This window comes from Ruditapes philippinarum, unplaced genomic scaffold, assembly GCF_026571515.1.
Source record: "Ruditapes philippinarum isolate M1 unplaced genomic scaffold, ASM2657151v2 ctg330_1_1_1_1, whole genome shotgun sequence".
In the NCBI taxonomy this organism is placed as follows: domain Eukaryota; kingdom Metazoa; phylum Mollusca; class Bivalvia; order Venerida; family Veneridae; genus Ruditapes; species Ruditapes philippinarum.
This window is the reverse complement of record NW_026857512.1, coordinates 194,629-212,990: the sequence shown is the minus strand read 5'-3', so window position 1 is coordinate 212,990 and position 18,362 is coordinate 194,629. Positions and strand designations below refer to the sequence as shown.

At 32.9% G+C, this 18,362-nt stretch overlaps 1 protein-coding gene across 1 annotated transcript; it reads left to right on the top strand.

Annotated features, from left to right (window-relative positions):
* The first annotated feature begins 1,328 nt into the window (after positions 1-1,328).
* Positions 1,329-12,589, top strand: LOC132750011 (microfibril-associated glycoprotein 4-like). The gene is made up of 8 exons (XM_060739961.1): positions 1,329-1,535; positions 1,920-2,090; positions 2,413-2,583; positions 7,967-8,110; positions 8,506-8,636; positions 8,944-9,040; positions 10,904-11,065; positions 11,526-12,589. The coding sequence occupies exons 2-8, from the start codon at positions 1,982-1,984 to the stop codon at positions 11,777-11,779; spliced, it is 1,068 nt and encodes a 355-aa protein (XP_060595944.1). The 5' UTR covers positions 1,329-1,535; positions 1,920-1,981; the 3' UTR covers positions 11,780-12,589.
* Positions 12,590-18,362: the final 5,773 nt, after the last annotated feature.

The window sequence follows — 18,362 nt, the reverse complement described above, 5'->3', positions numbered from 1 at the left end:
TTGATAAAGATGATATAAAAGGACAACATAGTCGGTATTTCATAGACTTCATTTAAATAAAATACCTTTAAAAGTATGAAGACAGATGGCTGCTAATGAAAACTTTTTTCTATTATTCACAAAGCAGCCACATATGGCAGTTTCTTAGTTTAGTCTGTACTGAAGCATAAAGTTGAAAAATAATATGAATCAAATAGGTTTTTACACATTAAGTTAAAATTTTTGTTTTGTCAAAGTGAAGTATTTATTATCATAAGAAATAATGCACTGAAGGGCACCTGAGGTCTTCTTCTACAAGTAAAGCTGGAACGTCGCCATATGATCTATACTGTATAAGTGTGACCTACAACCAAACATTATCATAATTGCGAGGATAACAATGAATCATAATGTTTAATTTTTTGCCGACTGATTTCAAAATCCCTTGATGCATGACAGAGTTATTTCCCGGGCAAGATTTTTTACGTGCTGATCTTTGACCTGTTAGAGTGAAATTTACTTTGGAGCTAGGGGTTCTGGTATTGCGCATGATATTCTGTTTCATATTGCTTTACATTAGTGCTACTTTTTCAAAATCTTTTGAAAAATGAATCAACATAAATCTATCAGCATTTAAGCTTTTATCAGTTTTAACCATAGTCAGTATCAGTTGATAAACCATAGGCGGCGGACTAGCATGACAGAGTTATTGGCCGGATAAGAGATTTCTAGCTATTGACCCCTGAGTATGGCCTTGTCCTTGGAGCCAAAGGTCTAGATCTTGTGTATAACACACTGTTTTATCATACTTAACAAGAATGCCAAATCGTGAAGTGAAAATAATATCTTGATCGAGACAGTTAAAAGCCGGCAAAGATTTTCTAACTGTTGACATTTGACCTCTAAGTTTTAGTGTGACCTTGACATTAAAGCTAAATGCCTAAGCCTCATTCGTGATACACCGCCTCATCATGCTACTCATTGTGCATAATCTTTTTTAATCCCTTTATATATTGACAAAGTTATGGACCAGACAAGATGTTCCAACAGCTATCAGTTGACTTCTTAGTGTGACCTTCACCGCTTAATAATGCTCAAACAGAAATTGTCTTATTAAAAATATGTTAAAGAATTATAAGGCATGCTTTCATCAATTACGTTACTTTAAACTTTTAATGGTACGACAGTTCAGACAATTTCAAGGTAACTTTATCAACAATTATACCAAATAATTATTTTTAAACACGACATCATCACTCATGTGTATTAGCGAATGTGTCATGTTTGTGCTTAAAGTATGTGTTGCGATATCCTTAAGAACTCTATAGTTGCTTTATTGTTTACATTTCGTAACTTTAGATACATGTTTATTGTTACAATTGAAGTTGATGGAAGTTGGTCTGTTTGGTCACCATGGTCATCATGTGATGTCACTTGCGGAATAGGATCTATATTACGCCACCGCACATGCACCAATCCAGCACCGCAAAATGGCGGTCTTGACTGTCCAGGGAAAGGAAGAGAGCTTAAACCTTGTAAGCTGAAGTTATGTCCAGGTAAGCATGCTCATATAAATTATATTGATCTTATTGTCCTAATGATTCGTTTGATATAACAGATCCATGTAGAACGTCAATTTCATTTCATGTAGTTAGTACTTCAGCGAGATTTTTTTCTTTATGAAGGATCGTTATTGTTGATATTTATTATTTGGTGTCCCGTGTTGTTGCGATTATATATACATGTAAATATTTCAGGTTGTATCTGTAATAATTCAAGTCTCAATGTTTTCGTCAAAGATAAGTCATTCGTGAGACCCTTGTCATTGAATTTCTCCTTTTGTGGTGGGCTTTGATATTTTTCAAATATATACGCACATAGCATTTACGGCTGTTGAATATTCTTATTAATCGGGATTATTGCATTTTGAATTATAACAGTACATGGTGGTTGGAGTTCATAGGATATTTGGGGAAAATGTTCAGCAACTTGTGGTGTAGGAATGCGAACTCGTAGACGACTGTGTACAAATCCACGTCCACAGCGTTTCGGGGACCATTGTTTTGGAGACAATATTGAAGATGAATTATGTAACAATGGAACTTGTGCAGGTAAGCCTGTGTCTCAAATTGTTATTACATGTACATATCACTGTTAATTATGATACAAACTATAAATGAATGTATTAATAGTGGAGAGCCAAGATAAATGGAACGACACGAGCAGAATATGTGTCAAAAAAGAAAGTCAACAAATAAAGTGACTCAATATCATTCCTTTTATAACAATTTGCATGCTGATTTGTACAAACAAAACACTACATATAGCGGTATTGAAACATAAATGTGCGACATTAGCGGTCTTATATATTAATCATCATTATATTATTTTTTTTTTCATTTTGCCTTCTCTTATATAACTTTATTTTGGAAGTTAATGGTGGATGGACTGACTGGTCAAAATGGGGACAATGTTCGGTTTCTTGTGGCGTCGGGCTTCAAAGTCGAACTCGTTCTTGTACAGACCCAACTCCAGACAATGGTGGTCTCCATTGCATTGGGCAAAACCTAAAAGACCAATTGTGTTACAAAGGATTGTGTGTCGGTAAAAATACCCTCTCTATTTTTAACATTATTGTAACTTCTTATTTCCGATAGCTATAATATTTTGTTGGTATACAAACTATACAGGAATGTATTAAAAAAGGGAGAGCAAAGGTTTATTAAACGGCACGAGCAAAATGTATGTTAAAAGTCTGTGTTGAAATAGGCAGCGAGGACAATCAAAGTGGCGGCATGACCGAGTGGTAAACGCGTCGGACTTGTAATCTAACACTTTTAGGGGCAAGCCGTTGTTTCCTTGAGCAGGAACGTGTTGCTCAGTAACGGTTTGATTCTGGAATAGATTCGAGAGTGTGTCTCTAAGCTTACAGCTTCATACATAATTCAACTAAAATGAATTCTGTATAAATTAAATAAGATATTTAGCTTAATTTAAGACCAAAGCATTAACTTTGTTTTTGCCTAATATTTTAGCTCCTATGATTATTGACGTCTCCTAGCTTTTATAGAGTAACATGTGTTTTAGCTTGTTTGACAATTGAATCTTTTTCTGCAAAGAATCAAGGATTATTTATATGATGATCGATCTCATAAATATCCTGAAATTCTTAAAGGTACTCCACTGAGGTACGGCCGAATGTCACAAAAAAAAGTAAAATTTCACGAACCGATATTTTTTTGTTACCTGCGAGTTAGGGACATTCAAACAGAATCAGTGATACATTGATATGTGTTCTTTGGATTGGCAAGTCGTTTGAAATACATATTTTCTCCAATTTTGTGGGAAAAGCGTTTAAAACACCTTTCAGTTTGCAAATCTGAATAAAAACAACGGTCACGTGATGATTCTCGGGATGACTAAAAAGCGAACGGAGAATTTTTTGTGTATCGGCAGCAACGAAAGTGCGAAACCGGAATATACCAACAATCCATAAATTTAAAAGCAAATAATGAGTTTGTTTGTTAAATTTCTTGTTGTTCACATATGTTCTTGTGAGAAAAATCTTTCAAAAGCAATTTCAATATATTTAAAGCATTACATTGTTGTAATCATGTTTTTTTCTCCATTACAATGATGAATTTAGCTAAACGTACGGAGTTCGAAACTGACATACACAATTTTACAAATATTCTATGTTAATTTGAGAGCTTTCGTGTAATTATTAAATATTATGTATTAACTTTGTAATGGTTAAAATATCATGATATCTAGGCTAAGAAAATTTACTTTGTCAATCAGTGTAATGGGTCCTATTTCAAAGGTCACTTTGGTTTATCTGACACCCGTTTCAGGAAAAAAAACTTCGTAATACCTTTTATACAACGAACATGAATTTGAGTATTGTAAGCATAAAAAATCACATGCACACACAGAATGTTATTCCAGAATTTTTCTCTTTAACTCTGATCAAAGAACTGAAAGCACTGGCTAAATAGAGAATGAATCCGGCCTCATTATAGGACATTTAGGCTTCAACTTTTATTAGATAATATTTCTAATGTATGTCTAGTGCACATAATTAAAATTCTTTAAAGAAAAAATCGATCTCCTTTGCTAGATAGATCTGAAATTTTAATATTTATCATTTTACATACATACTTGCATATTTATCCGCATTGGATGTAAAACTTTGTTGATGAAAATATTACTATGTTTTGATCTAGACATTCAAAACTATAGGTAATTGATACCTGTTTCATGCACATGGTAAACATTATCAAGAAGGTCGGAAAGAGTTACAATCTGGCTCTATTAATATTATTATTATCATTATTGATTTAGCAGATATCCTGATAAATTTTTTCTTATTGGAAGGCCTCCGTACTAGTGATGGGTCAATTGAGCTGTGCTTTAATGTTACCAATATATTGAAAGCTTCCCGGTGTAAAAGAAATTGAGAGCGTTATAAGAGTGAAAAAGGAAAACTGGAATAAAGACAATCAAGGCGACGGCAACGTTCACATGACGCAGCCCCCGACATAGTCAAGCTTCCACAGCAGGGTTATTGCCGTGACTAGTGAAATAAACTTAAAACTGATTATATAGTTGTTGTTTTTTAAACCCTAACTTTCTTTCAAATTAAACGAAACAAACAAAATCATGATACAGCAAGACAAATGTGAAGGGCAGGTAAGTAAAAGTAACTTTAAGAATTCAGTAAGATATTATTAACCTCACCTCATACAACAACCATTGCTTAAACTATGTTTTATAATACTTCCAACTCCTAGACGGTAAAGGGCAATGCATATATAAACCATTGTTTTTACTCTTTATAGCCTGTTTATCATGGCATACTCATTGTTAATAGTTTTGTAAATGTTTTGATAAAAAAAAGTCGGGTTCATTTCCCGACTATTTTGAAAACACGAGTGACTGGTTTCAAAAACTACAATGGCTAAATATTGATCGGATGCATTTCATTGCATAAATAAGTAACGGAGAGAACGCTACTTTTCTTTCTTTATAGCACGAAAACCTTTACTTTTCTCTACTTTTGTCTCTTCTTTCTTCCTGTTTTTCATTTTTGTTGTTTATTCTTTTTATTTACCACTTGAAAGCCTGAAATTAATGTTTTCATTGATAATTTAGCTGTGGTCCTGTTTTTGCTTGGTCGTGTGGGTGTTGTATTCATTGAATGTTACCATTCCTTTTTGTATTTCTGATCGAAGATTAGGAAATACAAAGCTAACATTCAATCTCTGACACAGCGGTTTCACGACAAATCTAACAACAAACAGTTCTTAAAACACCTGAAAACTACCGATTTAAAAGAAAGAAATATTTTCATTTTGTTATAAGTATCCAACAAATTACAACGCATTCAAAGTTAAAAAGTAGCTTTGGCTTATAGAATTGTCAATGAATGCACATTCACAAATTACGCGGATGAATATCATTTTAATCAATGAAAATGCTATTTTAAGCGATGTCGAGAGCTTATTTCACAAATAAATCTGACTGTCGAGTAGTGGAATATATACATGTCGGACTGTTTTGGCGAGAATATTTTTGTTAAATTATTTACATCAATGTTAAAGGACAGGTTTATCTTGAAACAAAAAACCTCGAAATTAACCCGAAATGCAGTGAAAAATCTAAATTTAGTATTACTTGATTTTATTCAGGCATTGTTCGTATATCTTCTCCGTGGTGCAAGGGTAACGCGCTCGTTTAGTGTGTCTGGGGTTCAAATCCAATTCAAGGCAATTGTTTTTATAAAGTTTCTTTGTTAAGGAAATAGCCACGATATGCAAGGATAAAGTGTGGCTGTCATAAAAATGAACATAAATGATTTTTGATGCAACTCTAGTCATGCAAAATGTTTCAAACTCTGGTACCAAAAGAAGAATTATAGTACATAAAAATAAACTTATACAGGAAAATAATACAGTTGTACAGTGCGATTTATATTGCAAAGATCAGAAAATACCACAGAGCTTGCAGCCTTTTGATTTATCTTGTTTTTCGTATGTATTTCTGGAGATTAAATGGGTGGTTCTCGTAATACTTTAAGATTCATAAGATTGTGTATTAAAAGCCTTTGTAAATTGTTTCGGAAATACTGGATATCGTTTTGAAAATTTTAGAGCTACTTAAGTATTTTAAACACGTGAACGAAAAAGTTCACAGTATCAGGAATTGAAATTAATTCCTAAGTATTTCGATTATAGTGATTATACCGTAATCAAACGTTAAAGGTCTCCTAAGAAATGTTCTTTGGAATTAAAAATTAAGTGTAAGCACTAGAACATAAACCACCAGATTGCTTGCAAAATCTTTATCGGCAGGATAAATTGGTTCACAAAACATGATTTTTCACAGTCAAGATCAAATGAACAGACTGTCATTTTCTTCCTGTTACCGAATGATACGAACAGACTGCCATTTTCTTCCTGTTACCGAAAATACACAGTAAGATTTCAAGTAGAGGACACGTCACTGACAGAATGTTCTTAATATTTGAATAGAAAAGAATTTGCTAAAGCCAATTTATGAAAGAGAAATCGGGGATGCTACTTATTAAATTATTGCCTATAAAAGAGGATTTATTTTACTCGTTTAGATTATTTTCAAAAACAAAAGTCTCAAAAAGCAAAGGTTAGCTGATATTTAGATGTAAACCGCGACATATAAAATTAATTTACCTGTGAAACTGGAGTGAAAATGTGATAGTTTATCCGTTTTTTCTTCAGTGCCTTCAGCACTTTGATCTTATCTGTAATACAAGTAAACTATATCGTTTTCACCAAAAAATCATTAAATTCTAAACAAGTTTCTAATAGAATCATAAACATTTATTGTATCATAGTTTGAAGACTTTTTTGTTGAAAACGTGTCAGAGTTAAATCGAATTCATATACATGCACAGTGCGTAACTGGAGTGCAGGTAATAAATACCAACACTCCAGAGCATGCCCATTGATGTATTCATTTTTTTTTGGGGGGTGGGGGTGCTTTTATGGAATAACGATAGAAATGCCACATTCAGAAGCTAGTTCATAGGTTTTTTTCTGGGGTTTCATATTGTTACAATAGGAAACGTGCATTTAATTTTGCCTATGGTATGAATATGATGTAATTGTGTGTGGAACGTGTATGTACGATCCTATCAAGATAGCCTACGAAACGTCACTCATTACATACACAGATGCCCGTTTGTGCCAGAAACAATTTTGCAAAGGGGGCACCTGAGTTCTTCCTCCACCAGTAAAACTGAAGAGTCGCAAAAATGACCTACACAGTTTTGTGTGACGCAACCCCCACTCCATCCCAAATACAAACAATCAAATCAAATGAGACATGTCATTAACTGTATTTGATTTAAATACGTTATAGATAGCGTTAAATACTTTTATTAGTGTGATTACACTGTGCTTGTTTTAGTATAAATATCACCGATGCATTATGTTTGCCTTAGAATATTGAAATTGAAACTGAAATGTCAATGAAAATAATTGTACATGTATATAATATCTTTCCGTTTTGTCTAGAAAATGACCGCTTCGCTGGCGTTTGATTTTTCAAGACTACGAAATTGCTACCTTGATTATCTTTTATACAGTTTTTCTTCGTTATACTCAAGTTATTTAAACATGATAGGTTAGAGAGTTGAGAAAAAATCGATAGACTTTTTTACCCCCGTTTACTCTGTTGTTCCAAAAATGTCCGTTGCATATTTTAGTTATACCCGATGAATTGTGGGTAACTTCTGTACATGTCTAGGAAAACCAACTTTCATTTTGCATCAAAAGCTAATGTGAAAATGCATTTTCTAGCATAATTGTTGTTAGAGGGTTGGTTAAAGTGTAAGTTATTGTTATTTTAGTCATAATATTGTGATTTGTGGGGAAATTTGTATACATTTTTTTTGGACACCAAATTACCCGTCAGACCTCAGTGTAGCCCCTATAAAATTATGCAGGAGTGTGGACAAACTGGAATGATTGGAGTGAAGGTTGCTCATCAGGAGTACAAACAAGAAACAGGACATGCTTGAAGAATTTATTTAGCGGTGGTTGCGAAGGAGACTTAACAGAAAAAAAGAAATGCGACATCCCAGAAACCTGTAAGTAGTCCTTTGTGAATGTTTTTCTTCTTTGTAGATACCGATTTATATGTTTGGAATATAGTTCTAAAGTACCCAGTATATCTTATATCATTTACCAGTATTATATAATTATGAGAAAAATATCCTACTATTGACTTATGACCTGCTTTAATTCGAACACTTTACTTTAACAAAACATCACTGTATGTGAATAAATATATTTCCAACACATACTTTCTGAAATTAAGTGTGTCCCTTTTTGCTTTTTTTTTTAATTGAAATACAGTCGTCTTAATCGCTGGGGAGAAAAAATATTAAATTATCGCTTATTACTTGTTTACTTGACTGGAAACCTGAAAACAAGAAAACAAATGCTATGGCGTATCAATAATTGAGAAAACGTATTATTTCAGACAAAGATTGCTATGAAATAAAAGAGAACACCGATATACGTAAAGACGGAGTATATAATGTAACACTATGGAAGTCAAAGCTGATAATACCCGTGTTCTGTGATTTTGAAACAGATGGCGGTGGATGGACGGTCAGTTTTACATGATTCTAGTGTTAAAACATCAGAATAATGCAAATAAATTCCAATAAAACTTTTACTATATTTATAACAACCTGTGAACGAAATTCCTTATGTTCCTTAGGTTTTTCAACTTAAACGTCGCATAATAAACAAAAGGATTGCATGAATAATATAGAATTGTTAAAGTGATTGTATTAAATGGTGCACTTCTGTCAGAAAGAACAATATCTTAATCAAATATTTTCATTTGATTTATAAATATGAGTTACATATTAATTGTCCTTTTATGTACTCATATATACTACATATATTACAGGTTTTTCAAAAACGTTTCGACGGAAGTATTGATTTCTATAAGTCATTTATTGATTTTGAAAGAGGATTTGGTTCAGTTGACAGTGAATTTTGGTTGGGTAAGTAAGATTAAATAATAAACTTAACTTAATAACTAAATAAATATTTTTTATGTATTTGACTTTGTAAATGCTCGTTTGAACCATTTTACAGATTATATTTACACAGACAATATTTCACACACAAAATCGTAATTATTTTACAATTCAGAAAATTACTTATATATAAAGCGTGAAGAAAATGCCAAAGTGTGTGCTTTTTATTGATGACAACAAGATTTTCAAGCAATTTAAAAGAGATTTACTACTTATGTCCATTCTTCCGTCTCATTGTCTGTCCACATAAGGATTCCGTTTTATAAAACAATATCAAGTTATATTAATTATGTATACGTATTTGTAACACATGAACACTTAACAAGTTAATTTGATCAGCCAGCGCAACTCAGAAGTTTTATTGCCCGCCATTTCAAAGAAAAAAAGGGTATATAGAAATAGGCTCCGTCCGTCTGTATGTCCGTTCGTCCGTCTGCCCGTCCGTCACACTTTCGTGTCCGGTACATAGCTATGTCATTTACCAAAGGAATTTGAAATAGCTTGGCACAAATGTTTGTTATAAGAAGATGATGTGTCATACGCATCAACCAGACCCCTACCACCAAGGTCAAGGTCGCACTTGCTCATTCAAGGTCAACATTGTCTACTTGAGGGTATATGTCGTGTCCGGTCCATAACTTTGAAGGGATTCCACAATTGTTCACAATAATGAGACGATGTGGCATGCGCAACAACCGGTCACCTACCTCCAAAGTCAAGGTCACACTTGGAGGTCAAAGATTAACATAGTCTGTTATAGGGTATATTTTGTGTCCGGTCCATAGCTTCTTCATAGGTCAAAGGATTTTGAAAATACTTGGCACAAATAGTCACTATAATAAGAGGATGTGTCATGCGCAACACCCCCAACTCTACCTCCAAGGTCAAGGTCACACTTAGAGGTCAAAAATTAACATAGTCTGTTATAGGGTATATTTTGTGTCCGGTTTAGAACTTCTTCATAGTTCAAGGAATTTTGAAATAACTTGGTACAAATAGTCACAATAACACGACGACAAGTACACAACCTGCAATCCTACCGCCGTGGTCAAGGTCACACTTTGAGGTCAAAGGTTTACAGAGTCTTTTATATGGTATATTATGTGACCCGTCCATAACTTCTTCATAGATCAAGGGATAATGAAAATACTTGACACAAATAGTCACAATGATAAGATGAAATGCCATGCGTAAAACTTGTGCCCCTACCTCCAAGGTCAAGGTAACACTTAGAGGTCAAAGATTTACATAGTCTGTTATAGGGTATATGGTGTGTCCAGGCCATAAATTTTTAAAAAACCAAGGGATTTTTAAAATACTTTGCACAAATAATCACAATAATTAGACGATATGCCAGGCGCAAAATATGGGTCCCTACCTCCAAGGTGACACTTAGAGGTCAAAGATTAACATAGTCTGTTATAGCGCATATTTTGTGTCCGATCTATAACTTCTTCATAGTTCAAGGGATTTTTCACAAATAGTTACAATATTAAGACGATACGTTATGCACAACACATGTACCCCTACCTCCAAGGTCAAGGTCACACTTAGAGGTCAAAGCTTAACATGATAGATTTTTAAATTCCGTGTTTCATTATATTTCTTTAATAAATTTATTGTTACATTTGCAGATCTGGCAATGATCATAATTTTGGACTGAAAGTCCTAAGATCCATACCTCAAGCTTTTGAAATAGCACAACTTTATGCTTCATATAAAACTACCCAGAGGCGGGGGACGTTGGTTACTCTGTTATACAAAGTTTAACTTTTATTGTGTATATTTCAAGTTAAATAATTATATGCGGAATTTATTCCAACACAGGCCTTTCGCATATTTACGAAATGGTATCACTAGGAAAAACGGAGTTAAGACTGGATCTGAAAGCTGCTGATGGAACATCTGTATACGAAACATTCCAGAACTTTCGACTGGGAAAACAGCCGTATTATACGCTTCATATTGACAAAGGAATTGGAAATTCAGGTAACAATTATCGTTGCATTCATCAATCATGTAAAAACCTCTGTTTCGGCTTGCGGAAGGAGACAGTTTAACGATATATTAATAACTGATGAGTAGTTTGTTTTATGTAAAGTTTATAAGTACTAATTAACAAAATTAAATTGGTCAGGTGCAGCTAGCGCGGCCGTGCGACAAATTTAACTTTTGAAATAAGTACTAATAAATTTCAGCCAGCTTAGTATTATAAATTATTTTTATAAACAGTTGATTTACTAGACTGATTCACATATTGCCGATTTACCAAAGAAAATATATTACGACTGCAATTGGACCAAAATAATTTCAAACACTAAATGCAGATTGTACCATTTATGAGGACATAAAATAAAGAAATTTAGTATTATTTTGATAAAAACACTAACATAATTTCATGAATTTCACATCAGTAAAAAGAAAATGCTTATTTCTGTATTTTATACAGGTGATGGTTTGTCTTACCATAATGGTATGCACTTCACAGCTTTCGATAATGACCGGGATACATATGGAGGTAATTGCGCAGTCCTGGATCGAGGTGGTTGGTGGTATAACAAATGTACTGATGCCAATTTAAACGGAGAATACGTTACTCCTGGCACCCAACGACCTGGCAGAGCCTTTGGTGGCATGATATATTACCCTTTTAAAAAAACAGAATCGCTAAGATCATCTAAAATGATGTTTCGGCGTGTTTAGACAATAAAACATCATGTTGTGTATTCGTATGACGTTAGGGGTTCTACAGTAATGATGACCTGTAAATCGGTGTAAAATGGTTGACAATGCAAACATACATGTTACTAAGTACATAAAAAGTCATGGTTATATTGGTTATACTTTCTATGTTCTCACTGAAAACTCACAATAAAAAAACGAAATCAGAAATAAAGTTAAAAATAAGAATTAAAACTTTCAGCAAACATAAACTCTTTTGAGTTGCAAATATATTTCGAAAAACTGAATACAGCAACGAATTAAAGCAGCGGTCTGATTGAATTGTGTTTAAGTATCTGTATGTTCATAACTAAATACCAATACAGTTGGTTGAAACTTAATAGCTTAACCAGAAAAATGTTATAAACCTTTAGAATTATTTGACTTTGCAAAGCGTGTATTTGCATTATCTGTTTTCAACGTGGATACATATTGATACTTGGCAAAGTGTTTTCTGTTAACCAGCGCTAAGTTATAAGACTTGGTCAAGCATGTTTTTGTTGTTGTTTTTGTTGTTGTTGTTGTTATTGTTGTCGTTGGGGGTTGTTGTTTTATATATACATATCTACAAACAAAACTGTTAGACTTGGCAAAGTGTTTTCTTTTATTTCCTTTAAGAAATGTTCAAAATTATTAAATTTCGTAAACGTATTCTTTCATTTTCTTTTGTAAGTGTGTAAATGCACTAGACTTTGTAAAACGTTTTCTTTCTCTTGTTTATGTGCAAAATCATTAGACCCGATTGTATGTTTTACATTTTTTATGTTTTATTTTTGATTCACTTTTATTCGGTCTAATTACTTATTAATTATGCTTCATGAAATTTTTTTCAAATATCATAAACAAAATGATCAGTTTGTTCTTGAAAATTAATTTTTGTTCTTAAGACTTATTCATTTCACATTTTACCTTATATCTTTATCAATATTTGTTGCATATTCATCACTATTATGTTCATTGTCCCATAGCCGTATAAAGTTCTATTGGTGTTTGTATTTCTTTCATCCGTATTTTTTCTTCTTGTTTGTATATTAATTTTGATCGAAATTCAATAGTGAAAAAATTTCAATGAAAAAATGTTTAATGATTTTAAACAATCCTATTGAGCACATATTGTAATCAATTGTGCTTTTTCCTTAACATGTTGTTTAAGTATACCTTAAGGAACATAAACTAGTCCGTGCTGGTATTACATTATTATGAAAGAGTCATTGAATAAGCTTCAAATTGCATATGAGGTAAAGCTTGCAAAATATAAGTTAAATATGTTTGGTCGTTTTTATTAGTTATGATGTCACATAACTTTTAGCTTTACTAGTGATAGATGACCTCAGGTGCCCCTTCGTACACTATTTCAGTCAAAGGAGGCCATCTGTTGTAAATTAAAGTACGAATAACATATCATACTGTGAATACTTATTAGAATTGACATCGTTATGACAAAATTTGATACATAATATATTTAATGAAAAACCCACTGCTATAAGTATAAGTGCAGAAAATATTAGATATATCAAATATAGAGAAAATATAATCGTTTTAAAGTCTTAAAATTAAATGTTGTTAATGTTTTTTACAGTAAATCCATTTTTGTCAACTTGTGTCCTTGTGTCCCTTCCATGCTAATATATAAAGAAACATGAAAAAGATTAAGAAAGTGAAATCAAAACATGATTATAATAATTTGATTCCTTTTCGAGTATTAGCTACTAGTATGTCTTATTTTTTCACTTTGATAGTTTTAATACTGATTCATACACACATCAGAATATTCATTTAAAATAAACGATATTCTGCAGTTAGCAACTTAGTATGTTTTAATTTGCAATTTTAGTTAGTGCACTGCCAGTAACTGCTTTTTAAATCAACCAGACCTTTAAAGGAAACCCCGATTGAAATTCCCAAGATTTCAAAATATCAACGACACTATAATGTATTGATAATCTGTATAGACAGAATAAACGTTGTCAAAAGGCAGCAACTGGTACATTGTAAATAATATTTATTATTGGGCAAACAAACGCCTGTTATCAATGCAGTCGACAACTATTGGTTCAATAATTTAATGACATATTAACAACGTTTTTGGATTTATCTTAAATTTCTCCTAGTTATTTCATTTATTTAATGATTTCTTCTATATTTGGTATGGCGGATACATTCAGTTGTCCTCTACATTTTAAGGAAGAAATAGGGTAAAGGTCATTGGAGTAAAAAATGAATTAAAACATTTTGCTTATACAGCCTTTACTTTTAAATTGATGTCTTTCGTGTCGAAAAGGACATGCCTATGGAGGTCCTCTTCTTACGGGTTCAGTGAGGAATCATTCGGGTCAAAGTCAAGGTCACCCTTTTTAGACTTTTACAGGTGTAACCTTATTCTTTTGACTGGTGTTTTTTTTATATTTGGCAAAAAAATGTTGAAGCACCTTCTACCTTTGGATGGGGTAAGGGATCATCTGGGTCAAGATCACCAAAGCTTAAAATAGATTTTTACTCCTTTGCTCATACAGCCTTTATTTATTGACAGATTACTTTCATATTTGGCAGGAACATAACTGGGCAATTTAAATACTCTGTATTTACGAAAGCCTGTGTTCTCTTTTTATTTCATAGCAATCTGAGTCTGAAAAAAAAGTTTTCTCCATTTCTGATTCGTCATAGTAATTGTTTTCTTGTTTTCAGTCAAGTAAAATAGTAATATACGATAATAGATGATAATTTAATCATTTTTATCAGGCTGATCGATTATGACGGTATTTATATAAAAACATCAAATTTAGTCATTTCACATTTTTTATGTCACCCCGCATAGCTCAATCGGTTAGAGCGCGAGACTTGTAAAATCGACATCGTGGGTTCGATTCCCGGGCTTTAGGGGAAGCTTCTGGAATTGGAGCATCTTTCTGTATCGTATCTTGCGCTATCCTCCAAAAATATAAAATGACTAATACTCTTCTGGAGGACTCGCCCATATGTGCAATCGGTGGCGAGTATAAATAAAGTCAATTACACACACAATTTGACATTTTGAAGGATAATGAAAGATACATGTGCAGAAAGATGCTTTAATTCCAGAAGCTTCTCCTGGTTCTTAAGCGTGCCAAGTGTTAAAGCACTCATACACGGACCTCGATTTAAAGTCTCTTCCGAAAGACTGATTAGTAATTGTAGTTGTCCAGCCCGTGAATCAAACCAACAATGACGAGATTACAAGTCTCGTACTCTTACCGATTAAGCTTTGCGGTATATGTGTTGTAGTAGAATAGTTCATTTATACTGGCCGCCGGAATTTTACCATTTGGGCGAGATTATCAGCGCACTTGCTGGTTCGATCGTAGTGTTCACATCAGCGGCGACGTTTCACGCAGAATCTCCCTGAAACCTGTTCGTTGGTGGTTGAAGGAGACGACAATACTTTCCAAACGGCATCATCAAACAAAAACGCCTCTTGTTACGACCAGCTTTCTGAGTAAGTCACGACAGGTCAACCAATTATCTCTTGTACTTGAGACGATTTTGACATTGACCTGGCGTGTGCCTCTCCGCGACGTGCACGCCTCCTGAGATATTTGGAGAAGATATGCGGTCGGTCTGTCTACATGTATGTAGTTTATGTTTAATTTGGGTCCATCCGCCAATAAGGGCATAAAATGCAGCTTTCGCTATCGAGAACGGACCCGGACATGTCACCAGTCATGTCCTTATGAATATTCAGCCGAAAGTAGTTCACTATACTGCGGCCAATGAGAACCCAAATGTACAGTAACCTGAAACAATAATGTGTAATAAAGCTGGTCCGCAGTTCAAATTCTAGTCTTTATTATTATCACAATCCCAAGTCTTCAAATTTGCTGACGATGTCCTGTGCCTTCTCAGCGACGTGTACGCTTCGAGGAGAAGTGAAAACATATGCGGTCTGGTGATTTGCTGGCGCTTTTGTAGTTGTTGACGATTCGTTCTGCGCATGCTAACTAGTTGACTTTTTGTTGACAGCGAACTTGCACGTGACCTAAGCTTACAACGTGGAGTAGTATTGTTAATGTTTAAACTGGTGTGATGGGCTTAACAAATGTTTGAGACTGCGATTTAAATAACGATTGAGAATTTTCAGTACAACTGCTATGTGACGACACACAACTGTAGGTTGAATAAGAGGTTCGCTGTTATGAGTCACGTGTCGTTTCTGGTTAAAAGATATTTCGTTGGAAAAATCTTTTGGAGAGTCTTGCTGTGTCCATGTGTGGAGCTGTATATGCCGCCTGATGCCCTGAATTATTACTATTATCCGAGGCATAGATAACGTTCGGGATAGACAAGGGTTTCTGGCCAGTGTCTCTGGGATTCAGATGTAGTTCCTGTGACATATGTAATAACTCTAAAATGAATGTAATTTTAGGCCAAAATGGTTCAACGGTGAATGTTAACAACAAGGCATTCTTTTTATCGAGCAAAGTACTTGTATAAATTTCTTAAAACTGATATGAATAAGGAAAATTTAAAATATTGCAGTAAATTGTATAAAATGTGTTTGAGTAGGAATTACATTAAATTCATAAGGTCAAATGTAGAAAAGATTAAGAAGCTCAAAAAGGCTAGTCCTAGAGAGTACTGGAAAATTCTGAACGGTAGTAAAAAATGGTGTAACGACACAATTAAAAGATACGTATGAATTTTTCAAAAATTGAAGCAGCATTGATGACACTATTCTTCTACAATGTAGTAACGATTTGCAATTTGAACACAATGTCAATAACGAAACTCTAAATAAATACATCTCTGTGCAAGAAATCAAAAATGCTGTAAAGGCGCTCAAAAACAGTAAGCTAGTGGTAACGATGACATTTTAAAAGACTATTTAAAGTACTCTTTGCCCATTATGAAATATGTATATCATAAGCAATTCAATATAATTTTTACAAAATTATGGTATTATCCCTGAATGTTGGAAAATTGGTGTTATCAATCCAGTATTCAAAATCAAGGGCGATGCTACCAAGCCAAGCAATTATTGACCAATAACTATTTTGATGAGTTTTGGAAAATTATTTATAATACGTCATTATACATGTCATAAATACATGTCTGCAGAAATTTTCTGGAAAAAAACAGTTGATCAGTCAGTATGAATGTGGTGTAAGAAAGGGATACTCAACTGTTGACAATATAAATGTTAATTGATATATTACAAATTCTAGAAAAACAACAGGTTTGTTTACATGAAAATTTATGTTATTTGATTTTTATGAACTAAAAATCCATTATTATATTTATATTTGTAAAATTGTTAATAAAGATGTAAAAACAGAAAAAAGCTCTATGAATTTCTAAAAATGTCAAATAGCTTGTTTATATGAATTTTTTGAATATTATATATATTGTTTGTCTTTAGGACTTACACGAATTTATAGAATGCTATATTGTATGTCTTTGTGAATTTTAAGATTACTATAATGCTTGTACATGTATGTGAAATCAGACAATAAAAAAATCTAAAAGGAAATTGTCTTGTTTTTGTGCATTTATAGGTTTAAAAAGTGCATTTGATACTACATGTAGAACACATTTGTGGACAAAACCTTAGTTATGATATAACTGATTATATAATTGCTTTTCTGCAAAAGTCATTTAATTGCTTCAAACTTGGAATACTTGTTCAATTTTTAAAAAATGGAATTCATTTCAAAAGGGTAGGTAACCTTACAATTTATTTAAGCTCAGCATTGCCCTATTTTACTTTGACTATCTTGGTTAACCTATTTGTTAATAAACATTTCTCAAAAGGTATCAAGGAAGGGCATTAACTTTAAACATTGAGACTTGTTCACTTTCAAATTTAAAATGCATTTCTAAGAGGTAGATAATCATAAAATCCATTGTTGCTTCATTATTTATTTCCCTGTTTAATATCAAACATTAACTTCTGGTAAAAAACTGTTAAAGGTATTCTCTTCGGATATTGAAATATTTGTTGACTAACAGGGTCATGTAAGACTGCTCAGCACAAGCACAAGTTTATGCCACCCTTTTCTATGTTACTTTCTTCAACAATGAAGCACCAAGAAAAGTGTGGCACGCTGTCCTCGGACAGGGCTCATGATCTTGTTATGATTTATAATAAAACTAGCTCTTACCAAAGATTTAGTGAATAGCAATATTTGATCGTTTCGGATTGTTAAGATGGTTCCCGGATCGATATTGTACATTGATATAGGGGAATAAATGACATTTGCGACAACATAAAAGAAGATTTGCGAAAAGAGGTCCTTTTTTCTTATGTAAAAAATGTATCAATAAGATAAACTTTATTTAAACAAAATATTTTAATATGCTTTTGTCAATAAATGAATAGATATTCAACAAATAACGAAAATATAAATACATGTATATCACTGTAATTAAACGGCAATTTTAAGTTTTAATTTATTTTTAAAGAAGCATGCCTTCAGATTAATGCTATTTTCATGAAAATTTTAAAAATGTAATTTAGAGTAAAAGGTTGTGATGACAACAAAGAAAATAATTTACACATGCATTTCAAATGAATTACCAAAACAATGTCAAA